The following is a 17,415-nucleotide window of genomic DNA, read 5'->3' as shown; positions in this document are numbered from 1 at the left end:
CCTCATAATAAATGCTGAATATCATTTCTTGAGTCATTTTGTTAAAACCAACGATTTAGGGTGCGAGCATCCTAATGCGCCCAGCAGAAAGCACTGTTAAGATACTCCTGATGTGACTTTAGTTGTTCTTCTTCCCATTCTCGCCAACAGCACGTCAGCCAACATCCAGCTGATTAGTTAAAACTAGTAGCAAAAAGTGGATTTAAAAGCCCCTCCCGGCCGGCCCCCCTTCCCGGTACCAGTTAAATAACAAATGCAAGTGACTGAACGTACACGCTCATTCTTCGCGGGGGGAGTTTTACCAAGTGTGTGTTTCAGCTGTGACCGGATTTCTAAGGGACAGTTTAATACGCGGTGTGTAAAGTTGTAATTTTTAGCAAAATGTTTTTAGAGGAGGTTGCAATGTCTTAATTTTAGTCTTGCTAGCGGTGGGATATGTGACTGTAAATTGCTCTTTCCAAATAACGTCGTTTGATTGTGTTTAGGTGGCATTTTGATGAATTGTATCTTTTTAAAGAAACAATTGTGAGACTGAATAAGCAGCTCTTGTTTGGATATTATTAGTCCCTGAAATGCATATTTTGAAAACCACTTTTAGTATCTGCTCAGAAAGTGAAAGTTGTATCTGTTAATGTGAGGAGGAATCATCCATCAAACAGAGTGTTCAAGATATGACTCATGCTAATTTGTTGCTCTCACATTAAGGCTGGAGCGCGAAAATATTTTAGCCTCTGGCATTGGAAGTTCACAATGCCACATCCTACCACTCCGGGTCACGAATTACAGGTTTTTTTGTTTACTGCCCCCCAGGAAAGAAAAAATTAGTGATAGAACGAGGGTATTTTGCACGAGAGCCTGTCCCAGGCGATCAAAATATCGCAAAAATGTTGACTTGACATTAATGCTAGGTCAAGTAAATCCGTGGTCTGTGCCTGAATAAAAATGACTTGCGAGAGGCATGCAGCAGGTGCTGTCTTCCCTTCTCGAACAGCGAGTTAAAAAAAAAAACAACCCCGCCTGATCCTTTTTTAAAAGGCTTTAATGCAGGCAGCCCTTGGAAACTGAGGAATACTGCTCGTTGCAAAGAGGGGTTGTTAGAAAGACAGCGACGCTAATAACACTGGCTATCTGGGAACCAAGATAAGCAGACTTCTATAAGCAGCGGCTTCATAGCCTGTAGCCTTATGAATATACATTGTTTTATGTCCACCGTCTCTGTTGGTTCCGTAGGAGTAAGTGCATCATTACCTCGGAGTGCTGACGATTCTTTAAGGCTTAAAAATATCCATAAACTGCAGAAGTTTGAACCTTGTCCAAAGGATTTGGGCTCTATTATCCGATCTACTAGCTCTGCCTTTGAAACTGTATCTCTGGAGCTATCCTTAGGTGCTCTTAAGTGTCTTCTGATGCAGTTTAACAACATTGTTTAATGCTTATTTAAAGTTGGCTGTAAAACATTTCAGAACTTTTTAAAATTAAAGTTGTATTTAAGTACACAACTTGCTTAATATTGTACTTTCAATGTGTATTGTACATACTATATTCTTTTTATGCAATGTAGATGTCTCAATCGCTTTTTAAAAACATGGAAAATAAATGGTTGAAAATCCACAGTTGTCACTGAAGTCAGGCAAAAGTTTAATGGAGAAGCTGGAGCGTGTGCCGTGCCCTGATTTAGCAGCGTAGCCTCCAGGAGAGTTCTGCATTCGACTCTTCAGCAATCGCTGCTGCAACAGCCCTTAGGCTGTTGTTCGAGGCGGCTGCTGTGGCCAGGCGCGGTGTGGTAACGTTCAGCTTACCTGTTGCATCCCAAGCTTCGGCACAGATGGGACGTAAAATGCAGATAAAAACGGACGGGCTGGCCTGGCTCCTAACGATTCCTGCAAGTTTTGTCTCCCGTTATCATACCGAATCCGGGCTTTCTCCCGTGAACCGTTTTCCTGTCAGATAGGCTTGGAGTGTTAGGGAGCACATATTCATACCCACGTGGGTTAGTGTGTACCCCCCGGTGGCTTTTATCCAAAGATCACTGGCACCGTGCTCCCAAAAAATGAGTGGCTAAGGTGATGCAGGGCTTGTGCGGTGGCAGGAGGAGGTGGGAGCCCCCCTGCAGCCGAGGGAGAGTTGCACGGAGGTGGCTGTAGTCGCTGCTGCGATCGAGAGAGGCAAAGTGGCCGGAGCTGGATGCAACTAAGAAAAAGTCCCAAAGTGAGCTTCTAGAAATACTGACTTCTCCAAAGGACGCGGTGAAACGGATTCACTTAGGAAGAGTATTAGCCTGAGTGCATTTCATAAAGCTGTCCATCCTCAACCAACGTAAAAGTAGACAAGTTGGGGGTTGCAAGCCAGCACAGCGTTTTATTCAGCTCTCACAGCCTCGAGTCGTGAAGTGAAGTACGTGTTACTTTGTGAAGGAAACCGTAGGGAAGAAGTCCTGGAAGGCTGCAGTACTGATCTAATGGGAATGCAAGTTTCCCCAAACTCAGCTTCAGACCTGGCACGCTGCGTTAATAACGAGACTGATTTAAAACTGGTCTGATGAGACTGAGGCACATCTTGAATACAGATGCGCTTAAACTGGCTTAAGGTGCTTGAGTGATTTATTTTAATGCTCCATTAGGCTGAATTGGTCTGTGTGGTTTCTAAACCACTTTAAAATTGTGTCTGCTAGGGTTTTGTCCCAGTCTGACTGGGTGAGTTTTAATAACAGTGTTTTCTGCCTTAGAATAAACAGCGCGTAATACAAGCGTGGTGTGGAACAGCCCGTAGTGGCGCAGGCTGCAGCTCAGCTGAGCGGTGCTTGCTGTGGCATGCTCCTGGGGGGTCCCCCTCTGTCTCTTCCCTTTAGCTTCTCCCACTGATTCTGTAGTTCAGAGTCAGTTGGTATTGGCTGTTTTGAAACAGCTTTCAGGTCTGTTTCAATGTTTCTTCAAAACATTGGCTGTTTTGAAACAGCTTTTTTTCACCATCACACACACGCACCCCCCCCTCCCCGCCCTGCCCCGTGTTCTCCAGCATCTCTAGATGTCTACCAGTGCTTATCGATTAGCTTCTCTTCCTATCACAAAGTAGCCGCTGATGAAGAGAAAAAGAACATGTCGCTATTCTTATTAGCTTCCAGACGCAGAGAGCACAGTGGTCAGTGTATAAATGCGGCGGGAACCTGCTAAATATAGAAACGTGGCTTTAGACAGCTCTCGATCCAAGTTGCTTTGGTTTCAGCGCTAACACACTGGTATGAACACGTTGTTTGAATAAGACACCTTATCGCATCCTGGCTCTCTGTGGCTGCAGTTTAATTCTCAGTGTGCACTAAGCTTGGATTAAAGGTGGGGCGGTATTTTGCAACTCCCATCAGTACATTCATACGCTCCAAAGATAGTCCCAAGGTGGCATCTGATATGATCGTTAGCAAAACAAGTTATCTGTTAGGTAAAGATCAAACACTGCGTTAGTAAAAGATCTGACAAGCACCTAGTTGTTTTCCATAAGAAGTGTTGCCCTCCGGAAACTTAATAATTATTTGATTGTTATGATGTGTGCCTTCCTACGCTTACCACAGAATCTGCACAGCGAATGCATTTAAAGTGCGAGCGGTTTATCCTGTCCAAAAACAAAATTATGTAACCTTTTCCAGTTGTTACTTCAATGGCTTTTGGTCTAGAATGTGCTTTCCTGTAGTTTGTAAATGTTCTCACCGTGTCAGAGTGAGCACCCATCAATAGAATTTAAGTGTGAATGTTTGGTTTTAGGCACACGAAGCCTCACATCACCAACAGCAGGCAGCACAGAACAGCTTGTTGCCTCTCCTGAGCTCTGCTGTTGAGCCACCTGATCAGAAGCCGATTCTGCCCTTACCAATAACGCAGAAACCTCAGCCTGCACCAGAAACATTAAAGGATGCTATTGTTGGGATTAAAAAGGAAAAACCTAAAACCTCCTTTGTGTGCACTTACTGCAGCAAAGCTTTCAGGGACAGCTACCATTTGAGGCGTCACGAGTCCTGCCACACAGGGATAAAATTAGTGTCACGGCCAAAGAAAACTCCCACCACAATGGTGCCCCTTATCTCGACCATCGCTGGTGACAACAGCCGAAGTTCATTGGTTTCGACTATCGCAGGCATCCTGTCCACAGTCACTACGTCTTCCTCTGCCACCAACCCCAGCAGTAGTGCCGGCGCAACGGCTATGACAGTGACTCAGACGGTGAAGAAGCCCAGCAAGCCCGTTAAGAAGAACCACGCTTGTGAGATGTGCGGAAAGGCCTTCAGGGATGTCTACCACCTCAACCGGCACAAGCTGTCCCACTCAGATGAAAAACCCTTTGAATGTCCAATTTGCAATCAGCGCTTCAAGAGAAAGGATCGCATGACCTACCACGTGAGGTCTCATGAAGGTGGCATCACGAAACCATACACCTGTGGTGTTTGTGGAAAAGGCTTCTCGAGGTACCATGTAGAAAATCCCAGGCGAGCTCAAGTATTGGCTTTTCATAACCAAGAAGGGTTAAGCTATCATAGCGAGGGGCTAGGAGAACCAGACATCTTAGAAGATTGGTGAGGGGATAAAGAGCCTTGTTTACCTCTAGGGCGTGGGTCTTGATCTGAGCCAGATTGGCAGTGGCCAAAAGTGGTCACTCTTTTATGAGAGTGTTTTGAAATGATTTCGTGACCTCATCCAGGTCCCGTAGGACGCGTGTCTGTGTCACTGGTGGTGACCACGGAGCCCCTTTACCAGCCTTTGCAAAGGTCAATGACCGAATGAGGCATGGCAGGCAAACTGTCTCCTTGTCTCGGAGCAAGGTTGAGGCGTACTGACAGAGCATTGTGGGGGAGCTTGCATTGCTGCTGGCTGTATTTATATCTGTGCTTGCAACAGAGAGAACGTCAACCTCTAGTGCTGTTGATCTGTCACCTTCACACAAACGTACCATTTTCAGGTGTGTAAGAAGAACACGGTTAAGTTTTAAACTGCAGGTTGGTCTCAGCGTAACTATGTGTTACTCTAGCTGAAGGCCACTGCGTAGGTACGGGGAACGTATTTATTCTCGTCATGCAGAGGGATGTGGGCTGGAAGGGGTCATCAGCGCAGTGTTCAGCACCGCTAGCCAAGGTGTCCTTACTATGTATTTGTAACAGTATGCATTTTCTTTTCTGTTCCTCTCTTTTTTTGCAGGCCTGATCATTTAAGCTGTCACGTTAAACATGTTCACTCAACAGAGAGACCCTTCAAATGCCAAGTAAGGGTTAAAATGATTTATTAAGAACAATACGTTATTGTATCATTAGAATCTCAGGTGAATAATCTTTTCAGAACTGTATTTGCTCCTGGATTTTTCGTTGGAAAGCAAGTTTAGGAATAAAGTCGCATCCACCTTACGTACCAGCAGCACTGTAGTTCTGATGTAAGTGTAGAGGCAGTTTAAAAGGATGCTGTGGCTACTTTTTTAGGAGGATTAGAGGCTTTTTGCTTTCTTGGAGAACAACGCAGGTGCGCTGTTTTACGGTATGCTTAACTTAGTAGTAGGATTGTAACAGCGTCCTCAGCTCAGTGCTGATTACCAGAGTAATGTGTGCAACGTGTTTCTCAGCATATTTAAATCAAATATGTTTCTCAGTATATCCATTTAAAATGGATTGGAATAGTTGATTCTGGATCCGTTACTTTGCTGGAAGGTGAAAGCAGGTATTCATAAGTTGATGACTGAGTATAAGAGAAATAACTTGACTGTCCTTGAACAATTAACTGTTTTGCTTGGAATATCCATGCTTGTTCCAGCCTGTGTTTTAGTGACTCATCGTATTAAATAAAAGTCTTGTGTAAAAGGAATAGTGTTAGAAAAAGGTTTCATTTCCTTGTTCTGATTTGGATGGGAACAGAAGTAATTGAGCAACTTAAGATACCAAGTTCAGATTCGTGCAGTAAAATTGTTATCAAAACCCAACTTTGCCTGCTGTAGGTTTTTTTTATAAGCTACCTCTTGTTTTGGTAGGTACGACAACTCGCTATTTTAAGAAAGTTCAAGTAGTATAGAGTATGATTTTTGTCATCATTGTCTCAGAAGCCAATTTCCGTTTTCAGTCTCTGTTTAGTAGTTTGATTTTGGTTTCTCTATAAATACAGGTAAAACTTAAGGTTGTCAATATCCTTAGGATACTGTTTGCACCTACAAGGTAAAATAGGCTTACAGTGGGCATGTAATTCATACTGTGCTGATGCTGTCTGCACTTCAAGTGTAACTGTTGTCCTTCATATAGACGTGCACTGCTGCCTTTGCCACCAAAGACAGACTGCGGACACACATGGTGCGCCATGAAGGAAAGGTATCGTGTAATATCTGTGGTAAACTTCTGAGTGCAGCATATATCACCAGCCACTTAAAGACACACGGGCAGAGCCAAAGTATCAACTGTAATACCTGTAAACAAGGCATCAATAAAAGTAGGTGAACATTTTAAAAACATTTTTAATAACAATGTGTTTGCAAAGGGAATTGCCTTTGATTACGTTAAAATGCAAAAACATACCTATCAGTCTGGGTATTCACACCTATTAAAAATAGGTATTTGATAACAGGATCTTCTTCAGCTCAAGAAATTGGCATATGTGGAATTTAGTTTGCTGCTAGGCTGTGCTCTTATCCCTTAGGAATGCCCTGCAGTTTGTGAGAATAACCCATCTCTTGAAGAAAGGAGTTCCCAAGTTTTCTCAGCTTCTAAGTACAATGCTTCTTCCTGAACCGTACAGCCCTAAAAGTCCAACAGATAATCCTGGAGATTTTAGAATATTTAAGAACTGCTAAGATCTGCCAAGTTTCAGGTTTGAAGCCTCATCTAAAGCTCATCAAAATTAGGAGAAAGATCTCTCTGCTTTCTCTGAGCTTTGAGACAGGGGCTCAGTGGTTCCTCGCTCTGGCAGTAGCTGACAAGAAAAGCATTTAAATCCAGGCCCGATATGTTTTGGGCATGAATGGCATTTGACTGGTGGTGTGCAGGAGTTCAAATGAGATGTTTGTAATAGTTCCTTCTAGTCTTAAACTCTGTGGAAGTGCTGAAGCCTGAACCTGGGAGTGCCTAGTAAGCAAAGACAGACTTGACTTTCAAATCTTCCCTATTAAAATACCTGTAACTTAAGTTAACCTACATGGTTAGTGATATAAGACGAGTTTTCAAAGGAATCAAGAGGGACAAGTAAGGAATGTCTTTGGAAACTTTGTCCTTAAAGCCTTTTAAACAGTATTAATTTACATCTTTGCAGTTCCTGTTACTCCTGGATAATTTGAAGGTACCGGGAATGTCTAAAGTGTCTGATTGTTGAGCTTAATAAGAAATTTGGATGTGAAGTATTTTTCAAGGTATAGGGTTACAGCTCTGGCTTCCCAAGCCAGTTCGGTGGTGCTAAGCCAGTTCACACGAGGCATTTACAGCAGTTGTTAGAGGTGGAAATGATGAGCTGTAATGCGGCCAGAGAGTAGTAACATGCTGTTCTGTGATGTAAAGGTAAACTGAAAATTTTAAGCCATACTTGCAATAAAAAGTAAAAAGGCTTTTTTTTTTTTTTTAACTGGAGCTGAAGTTTAGAAAAGTGGAATCAGCTAACCGGCTTGAATTCTAGAGACTCATTGTAGTCTTTTATTTCATTCTTCCTAAAATACAAACAAAATAATCAGAAAGGAAGTTCATTTTTGGCAGTGAAAGCAGGTGCTTCTGACTTACACTTTGGTTTTTAGATCTTGGAAAAGTAGTTCTATAAAACACAGAATTAATTACATGGTTTTAAACACTTCTGTGATTTTTTGCTCTTGAAATCCTGCGAGATTCCACACGCTCTTTACAGAAGAAGCCTTTGTCATCTCAGCAGAAAACAATAACTTTTCAAGGTGAATTTGTGTTTTTACTTAATTGGCATAGCATGCATGAGTGAAGAGACCAGCAATCAGAAGCAGCAGCAGCAGCAGCAACAGCAGCAGCAGCAACATGTAACAAGTTGGCCTGGAAAGCAGGTAGAGACCCTGAGATTATGGGAAGAGGCCGTCAAAGCAAGGAAGAAAGGTAAAACAAAACAATATTTATGGTCTTGGTTTTATAAGATACTGGAGTTTACAGTTACATAGGGAGTTTAAGATGTCAGAAAAGGATGTCTTACATGAAAATTTCATTCTCGATGTTAGAAGTAATAGCTAAAAACTAGCAAGAGGATAACATGACCGAAATGACGCTGTTGTAAATGAACTCCTTACTACTTGGTTCCCTTTGGTCTCTGCGCTTGAATGTGTACGTAGCAGCCATCAATTATAAAGGATGTTTGTGTCTGCTCCAAGGCAAGAGTCTGTTTTTTTTTACTTGCATGTGGTTTTGGCTGTGTTTATGCATATTTACCAGTTGTTAACTAGTGTGCATATATATATATGTATATATACACACACACATACCACCCTCTGTCGTTGCATCATCATCAGTTTGCATGTGGGTGCTTTCTGTGTCCCTTTCATCTTTTCTCTCCCAGTTTATTCCATTCGCTTTATCATCACGTAACTGTCTTTGCATAAAGTTTTCTAGAACTCATAGAACTTACTCTTCTATCTCTTTGTTGTTTTTTTTTCATTACAGAAATAACGAATAAGTGATCGTGTTTTTCATTACTGCTAGCTCACAGCTTACATATACCTATGCTACTGTAATTGAAGATGAATAGCTTCCTGTTGTTGGTCAATGTGTCAGTTTTGTAAAGAACAGATTGCTTCAATTTAATGTCATTAGGAGTGTAGTAGTTTAAAGTCTCCCGTTACCGCTAGCTTACTCTTTTCACAACAGTTTGATTTCTAATGCCTCTCATGTGACTCTCGTGGATTACATGTTTTAGAAGAAATTCTTAGTAACCACTTACTGTTTTTCACTACCTGTTTTTAGTGATAAATGTTCTTGACTCACCTCATTTTTTTTCTTTTCTCCTAAACTTCCTTTCAGTTTCTTCAATCTTTTTTTCTTTTCTAGGTCTTGTTTGTGTATTAGGCTGCTAGCTCCTTTTGCCTTGATTGTTATTCCAGTTGAATTGAATTCTGTGATCACACAGTATAGAAGCAGCTTATTCATGTTAAAATGTAGCGATAACAGAAACATTAAATATCATCAGGCCACTAAATAGATAAAGCAAATGGGTGTCAGATTTAGAAAATCTCTGAGAATTTTTTTTTCTGCTTGTTCCTTCCTATGTCTTGTTCCCTCTTCCCTTCTTTTCTTATTGAGATTACTGAATATGCTTCAAAAGAAACAGTGGTTTTGGACAGAACGGTGGGTGAGGGAGGCGGGTGGGTAGAAGTGTTGTCAGATTGATGATATTAGCTTAACTTAATTGGGGAAGGGGCATGGGGTGGGATGTGTCTTTGCGTATTACTGTGCTTGGAAGGTAAAGCTAGACCAGTCAGTGCCATGCCTATGTGCTACTCTTTCCATGCTGGTTCTCCTGTGCTAGTGCCACCTGTTGTGTTGGCTTTACAACACTATATGGGATTTTTTTAGTCTAATACGATTTATTTTCACAGTTTGTTTTTGTTTTTTGTTTTTTTTTTTACTCTTTTTTTTTCCCTTCCTTTCCACCCCTCCTAGATATGGACTTTGAAGAACCAACAGTAACCCTTGAATGGGGCTAATGTTGCTTTCAAAGTTAACTCTGTCTTGGTACATTTGTATTGCCCAAGTGGCAAGAGTGGACTCTTTGCTCCTGGCTTACCTCCTGAAACGTGGGTGTAGACTGAGCTTGGTGTCCTACCCTACAAATGTGGAATAAGACACGACTTAGAAGTGCCGTAACGTTGATCTAGAATATATTTTTGTCGGTTTCTCTAGCAGTCATCCCTTCCCTTTACCCGTGTCCACCGGCCCGCTTCTGTTTTTGGAGCCTTCTAGTATGGGTAGCCGGCAGGTGGTGCTGATGGATGCCTAGTGATCCCTCCGCCGTCCCGGACCGCCGGTGCCCGCTCCCCCAGTGCCCGGCCCTGCTAGAGCCCACTGGCAGCAGGGCCGGGCACTGGCCTCCTGGGTCTCCCTTGTTTGGCACTTAATTCCTGCTTACTGCAAAACAAAGTAAAAAAAAAAAAACCAACAACAAAACAACCCAAAAAACCACAAAACAAAACAACTTGGTGTGGAGCTGTAGCTTATGTGAAAGCTGAGGAGATAGTGGGGGTTGAAAGATGTACTGACTGGGTAGCCTTGAAAATTGCTAAGTAGAAGTACTGTGATCAGTGGAACAATTTAGTAGCAATAATTAAGACTGAAATAAGCAGGTAAATATTGAAACAAGCTTTGCTTATCAGTCCCTAATAATGACTTTTTAAAACCTTCACAGAATGTCAGTTCACCTTTGAGAAGGCTATAGAGTACGTACCATTCGGTATGTACACTCTCTCCTCTATTTATAATGTTCCTCTTGGGAGGATTTTTTTGACTGTACGATACTGTTTTTATGAACATCGAAACCCTCTTTATAAGACAACCTCGCTTGACTTCTCAGGAAAAAAATATTGAATTGAAATGAACTGCATGAGAGTTTGTATTTCTTGTAGGCTATAGATTGTTAACAGTTTTAACTTACTAATAATTCCTAAAGAAAATTATTCCAGAATTTGTACCTGTTCTTGTTTGGTTTTGGTTTTTGTTTTTGTTTTTTTTTAAATCTTGTCCATGGTTTTTTATGTGTTAAAAACTTTTTGTCTTTTTATGTCTCATTTTTAGAAGCTGCTAACTTGTGCCAAACCTCCACTGCTGCTACTACGCCTGTGACTCTTACTACTCCATTCAATATAACGTCCTCTGTGGCTTCTGGGACTATCACAAACCCAGTCACAGTGGCAGCTGCAATGAGCATGAGAAGTCCAGTAAATGTATCAAGTGCAGTTAATATATCCAGTCCGATGAACCTAGGGCATCCTGTAACTATAACAAGTCCATTATCCATGACATCTCCATTAACGCTCACCACACCAGTCAATTTACCTACCCCAGTAACCGCTCCAGTGAATATAGCGCATCCAGTCACTATAACATCTCCCATGAACCTCCCCACACCAATGACGTTAGCTGGTCCGTTAAATATAGCAATGAGACCAGTAGAAAGCATGCCTTTCCTGCCCCAGGCCTTGCCCACGTCTCCTCCCTGGTAAAGAATTTCTAAACAGTATTAAAAAGGATTAAAATGGAATCCTTACCAGCAGTTCTTTTTTGGGTTTTGTTTGGTTGTTTTTTTTTTTGTTGGGTTTTTTGTTTTGTTTTTTTTTTTGTTTTGTTTTAGTTAATAATAAATTCAGACTAAGACACTGGGGCAACATGCACCATCAGAGACCATAGTAGCATCTTCCCCTGTTGATTTGGCTCATATGGTTCAAACTTGAGTTTCACTGGAGCACTTCATTTAAAGTAAGTTTTACTTTTTAGCTGACTGATGCTGAATTAGAGCAGATACTTACTTGCCAGAGTTTAAAAAAAAAAAAAAAGTAATTAAAAAACAGTTTTATGTTTTATTCCCCAAATTATAACTTAGAAAATTATTTTAATCTAAACACTAGCACAGACCCCTCTGTATCTTTAACAGGGTGGATGGCTAATTTTAACTTGCCGGTCATTAAGTCCACTGTTTCTGAGCTAGTGTAGAATCTTTGTCTGTGTTGATGTTTTGTTTTTTTTTATGAGTAAATGCATTACAATGTTGTCATTTAAAAAAAAAAATGCATTTTGGAGAAAATATGCATTTTACCTTTGGGAATATGATAATTTCAGGCAGCATTCCCTATGGGAAAGGTGATACCAGCTCTGATATGCAAAGCATATGATAACTTATCATTCTAACTTCAACATATAATAGGGATTGTGACCTGATATTTGGAGATGTAAATATTACCCAACATATTACCCTAAGGGAATATAGCATTGTAGTCAACGTTTTTTTAAAAAATCTGTTATTGTTTAGTGAGAAACAGCCATGGCTGACAGAAGAGGAGTCAAAATGTATGTAAACATGGTCTCTGAACAGTCAGACCCCTATGGGACTCTTATCTAGGAGCAAAAGGAGTGCTTTGAAACTTAAGAAATATTGCTTTAAGCTGGAAGATTCTGGAGGCACTGGGTATGATTTTTATGCCCTCTGCCTCCCAATCAGAGCCTGCTGGTGTTACAGCAGGGGACAGACGTGTTAGTTGTTCACTAGAAGTTTTGTCTTATATTAAATTGTATACAGTTTTTATTCTAACCACTAACTAGGTAGGATGCCCCTCCAGGACAAGCAGAGAGCGTCTTTTAATTTCTCCCCTATTTCTTAATCAAGTGTTGTGCAAATCTGTTCAACTTTGTAAATATTTGCAAACATCATCATTTTTACGTTATTCTTCTATTGTGTTAACACATTTCTATCAATTTGTGGGAGTTCTGGGGTGATGGTTTAAACTATCCAGCCCAGAACTTCTCCACAAATGGTCACACATGTTTAAGCTACATGTGCTTTTTATTTCTTAACCTGTTTATCTGTACATAAAGTAGAAAGCAAAATCTAGGGAAACAGATATACTTTTTAGACTATCATGTCACATATTCACGTTTTTAAAACTTTGTTTAAAAAAAACCAACACCCTAAACCGAAGACTCTACATTAAAAAAAAAAAATAAAATTGCAGTTGAGATGTTTTTATCTTAATGAAGTTGAAAGCTATGGAGATTAGCGTGTGCGCATTTTCACGGAGTGCTAGCAGGACTGACTAGTCAAAATGGACTGCTTCCGTTTCTACCCTGCCGTGTCAGTACAAGCAGTGATTGCCAGGCGGCTGGCTCAGGTGACAGGTATCTGTATCATTACGTGAAACTGTTCTAGGGGCTTGGACTACATAGTAAAACAAAAACAAAAACAAAAAAATAGAGCTTAGTGTAAAATAATTTTATAAATGATCTTTTGTACTTTAGGACATCAAATTGTACAACTTTTGTATATATAAAAGCTTAGGAACTTTCTGTTTAGCAGAAAGGAAACACATTCCTACACTTTTAATGTATATGTTTGTTATAATGTCCATGTAAACATATGCCCTATGTTTGTGCCTTTTAATTAGTTTGTCTCAATAAACAAAAATGTAGAGAAGAATATGTAGCTATGACTTTGTTACCACTGTTCTTACTCCAGATGTGTAGAGGTCTTTGTTTTTGCACTGTGTAGAGCATTGCGTGCAGGCAGCTGCATGACTTAGGCTGATACGGCCGAAACGAGGCGTGCGAGGCGAACGCACCCCAGCGAAACTCCTTCCTCCCGTAGCGTAGAGCAGCCCGCGCTGGTGGGGCCTTGCATGTTGGGATGTGTAGTTTCCAAGCCATCTCCGTCACCCGTGGCAGTGACACCAACTTGCACCAGTTTCACATAGTAGGTGTAGCGTTCTGGATCTGGGTAAATGGCAGAGATGACCCTTAGATGACGTTTGGGTGTCCCTGAGCTTAAAAAAACAAAAGCATTAAAAGCCGATATGAAAATGTGTACTAGAAGTGGTTATCTATGAATTACTTACAATAAACAGGTGTGAGACTTAATTGTATGTTGTCAATTACTGTAGTATTGACAGTGGGTCCTTTGTACAGCTAGCGTGCCCTGCCGATGTTATTTTTATCCCAGCAGAGTAGCAGTAGAATAAACACATTAAACACCGGCAAGGAGATTTTTCAACGTGACAGAGGCTTCCCAAACCACTAACCGTGGTGCTGTTAGCATGGGATAGGAAAAGGGCTGTTTCCTTTTTATTTTATGTTGGTTCTGCTCGAATGTACCTGGTTTATGTCCACAAAGCTACATTAGCTAATTGTCAACCTGTTTCATTTGTACTTGGGTAAACATTTGCTTTGTACTGTGTATAAATGGTTCCGAGGTGTGCTCCTCAGCTGTCTCAATACAGACATTAATTTCACTTTGTAATGCCATCATACGAAATACATTAAGCTGTTTTTTGACAAACAAAAGCGACCTGGTCAAGTAGTTTATACGGCATGCGTGCTACCTTATAATCGCTGGTTCATCCACAGTAGGGCGAGGCAATAAGGCCAGCTGCTGTCGGGAGACGACGTGTAGTTGCGCGACAGCGATGAGTGATCTGTACGGCAACTTGTGTCACTGCAGCGCTGGGAAGTTAAGACTAAGAAAATGGTGGATGTGAAGAACAGATGCTCCTGTTACACTGAGTTAGTTTCTATGCAGCTGATGCGCTTAGCCTAGTTTATTTCATGGAAACTTTTAAGCTGGATCTAGTCCAACATCCAGGGAAGCCTATTGCTGCCGTTGATTTGAGTGGGTTTTATATCGAGCCCATTCAGGTCTCCGATTGCAAGTAGTTCAATAGGGGTTTTATTTTTTTCTTCTTAAGTTTCCATAAGCATTCAGCATTAGGTTAATGGCGTAGCACCGACTGAAAGTTTTAAAGTTGTATTTTGCCTTGGAAGGATTTGTGCTGTCGGAAGTCAGAACAGTCAGATCAATGGCACGAAAACTCGTCCTGTGGGCAAGGAGAGCCTGCGGGTGCCTGGCTCTGCTGGCGAGGCACTGCGGGGAAGCGGGCCACGGGGAAGTAAGTACTGTGGCACAGCCACCCACGCTGCCAGGAAATTGTATAAATGGTTTACCTTGGGCACGTTTTCTTCTTTATTTGGAACACCCCACCACTTCCAGAGGGTGTTTGCGGTGAGGAGAAATTTGGGATTTGACCTTTTATGTCTTACCATTGGAGAGTTATACCCGAGTGTTGTAAATTGGGAAGATTTCTGTTCAGTCAAGATCGCGGATGAGAGAGGAACACGTGTTATTCTTGGCTTACGAGTTAAATTCTATTTGCCATTGTTCACAAATAAAATATTTTTTTTTCCCCTCTTACAATAACTTCTTCTTTAGAGTGGCAGAAGAAAGAAGTATTTAATGTGTTTGCATTTGTCCACGAGAGGTTTAAAGAAAAACACCAATAAGCCGTTTGAGCTGCAGCAATCCCAGGTTACATAAAGGGGCTGGGGCTGCCGAGGGATTAGTCGGTGGCATTACTGGTGGCGATAAGCCCTCCAAGTTCTGCTCGCTCTTCGCTCACTTTTATTTTAGAAACAGCCACTCTGAGCCGTATTTTGAAAACCGCTTGGGGTTAATTTTCAAGGCTGTCAGGGTTAGATTCCCACCAAAGAAAGAAGGAAGGAAAATCTGGATTTAAAGAACGCTCGGGTTTTTAAGAGCATCCAGTACTCCGGTATTTTTTTCATCTTGGGGGGTCCCCGTATGGGAGCTGAGTTGTTGAGAACCGGACCACGGTTTTTCACTGCTGGGTCCTTCTGAAAGCTCCTGCCTTGCTTTACTGGTGGCTTAGTTTATCCATCTCAGAAACAGATTTAATGGTATTTTCAAAAGGCAGCTATTAAAAGCACTTCAAGTTTTTAAATGCCTTTGAGGTCTGTCTCAGCGCTTAAGTGGACCTTTTCACCAGTGCTTTTTAGGCTAAATAGTAAGTAAAAATAAATCTCTTCCTCTCCTAATTGTCAGGCAGAATAAAACTTAAAACTTGATCCCCTTCTACCTATTAGTTTAACTCAGTGTGTTTATGCTTCTTCTCTTCGGATCATTCGCTCACAGCTTCCAGAGCAGCAACTGAAGGATGACAGAGGAACTACGTGCTAATTTTTATGTCAAAAATAGCTTTCACCTTTAAACGCGCAAGGCTCAATGACTGTCTTCTAATTAGAAAAGAATGCCTGAGCTTCTATTGCGAATCCGTTTTACAGCTGTGTTCAGATTTGACTGTCAGCCCGTGGTTAAAATTTAGTACTGAGGTCTTGACCTAGAAACAAACCTTTTTTGGTATTGGTTTGGAAAAAGTATTTCAGTGCTAAGAGAAACTGAGCCAGGCTGTCCAGCCAGCTCCCTCATCCCGGGCTGGCGAGAGCGTTAACGTCACATCATTTCGTTGTACATTGCATCTCTCTGAAGCCCAAGTAAAGACCGCTGGGAAAGCCGGGCTTAGGATTTTTTAAAAATAATAATAGATTTTTTTGGTTCCTCCGGTTTCTGGGCTAATTTGGGCCATTTTTAAAAGCCCTGGGTTTTTCTTTAAGGAAACATAAGCGCTTTTTGAAAGCCAGACATTTGTAAAACATTTCAGCGTGGGCACCTGGAATTACTGCTTGTATCAGAGTATAGACCTCTGCTTTCCTTGCAAAGCCTTTCCAATAGCCACCTCCAAAATCAACCCATTTAGTAAAAAAACAAGGGGCGTGTTCAGAATGTACGGCACCTTTTGTTTTTCAGAGAAGGCAGAAATATTCACCATTCACCTTTTCACTCAGTTGTTCTCGCCAGCTGTCAAGACAAAAACATTTGTGTTGTGTTTTCTGTGCAAGGTTTGTTTTTCAGGGAATTACCAATTTAGTTGGAACTGGCTGAATTAAATTCACTATTTTAATTCTTCATAGTTGTGTATTTCTATTCCCATTTCTTTTTACTTCCTAGCGTCATTAGCAGCTAAGACCCGTATCAAAGGACAGTAAAGAAATTCGATAAAATCGCCTGTTTTCCCCGAAACAAGCCTGGATTAGGAAAAAGAGATTGCAGTCAACAAAGCTCACTGCGAGGCGCCGTGTCGCAGAGGAGACGCTGATCTGCGCTTAACTTTGGGAAAGCAAACGTTGTGGCACATGTACTTGTACGCACTGAAAGCCGAAGGTTTGCCTCTAATGTTTTCACTCTTACTGATGTCTGTGTTCCTTGTCAAAGCCTTACAGATTTTTTACCCAGGCTAAGGATCGCTTAGCTGCCAGGCACGGATGAAACGACTGAGTGGGGAAAAACCTCTGCACGGAGGGCCATCCTGCGAGAGCTTTGGACCATCCCCAAATGTGTGCTCGGGGTCCGGCGTCCACAGACGTGCTTCCGAGCCGGTCGTGCTGGCCGCGGCAGGGTGCTGTGGGAGGCCGGCTGCGGTCGCCCGGAGGTGCAGTGTTCCTCCCGCAGCGTGTCTGGAAGGATTTAGAGAGCTATGAGGGAAGCGGAGGCCCTGACCCGCTGCCGTCTGCGGTCCCACTCCGGTCTCTGCAAAACGGGAAGTGTTTGCCCTGTGTAAATTGGCTCCTGTAATTTGTAAGAGGAGATCGCTTCCCGTCCTGAGCTGTTATGTGGTATGGCTGCAAGCTGTCAGACGCTGTAGCGCTGGATACCGGGGATGGCTGCTTTCTATCTGTGGTCGAAGTGATGCTTTGTTATAATCCGTCTCTCACGTTCAGCCCTTGGGGCAGGAGTGGTGCGTCCTCTTCCTTACCCCATGCGTGCACGGGGCTGGTGGTCTGAAATCCAGGAGCCTGGGATGCTCGAAAGGTGTGGAGGAGACCGAAAACCAGCCCCGGAGAGCAGCTCTCCTCCGGACACT

The 17,415-nt window shown here is 42.0% G+C and overlaps 2 protein-coding genes across 2 annotated transcripts in view; both read left to right on the top strand.

Moving 5' to 3' along the window:
* VEZF1 (vascular endothelial zinc finger 1) overlaps positions 1-13,564 on the top strand; it is a 29,526-nt gene extending 15,962 nt beyond the window's left edge. Inside the window, exons 2-7 of the mRNA XM_009329123.1 lie at positions 3,753-4,450; positions 5,178-5,241; positions 6,260-6,443; positions 7,913-8,053; positions 10,350-10,394; positions 10,736-13,564. Of these exons, the coding sequence (XP_009327398.1) occupies positions 3,753-4,450; positions 5,178-5,241; positions 6,260-6,443; positions 7,913-8,053; positions 10,350-10,394; positions 10,736-11,163 (1,560 nt within the window). The 3' untranslated portion in view covers positions 11,164-13,564. The remainder of the gene's footprint in view (positions 1-3,752; positions 4,451-5,177; positions 5,242-6,259; positions 6,444-7,912; positions 8,054-10,349; positions 10,395-10,735) is intronic.
* Positions 12,757-17,415, top strand: part of CUEDC1 (CUE domain containing 1) — a 28,225-nt gene continuing 23,566 nt past the window's right edge. The window contains exon 1 of the mRNA XM_009329122.1: positions 12,757-12,829. Coding sequence (XP_009327397.1) covers positions 12,757-12,829 — 73 coding nt within the window. The remainder of the gene's footprint in view (positions 12,830-17,415) is intronic.

Source organism: Pygoscelis adeliae, unplaced genomic scaffold (genome assembly GCF_000699105.1).
Source record: "Pygoscelis adeliae isolate BGI_AS28 unplaced genomic scaffold, ASM69910v1 Scaffold427, whole genome shotgun sequence".
NCBI classification, from domain to species: Eukaryota; Metazoa; Chordata; class Aves; order Sphenisciformes; family Spheniscidae; genus Pygoscelis; species Pygoscelis adeliae.
This window is presented reverse-complemented; position numbering and strand designations above follow the sequence as displayed.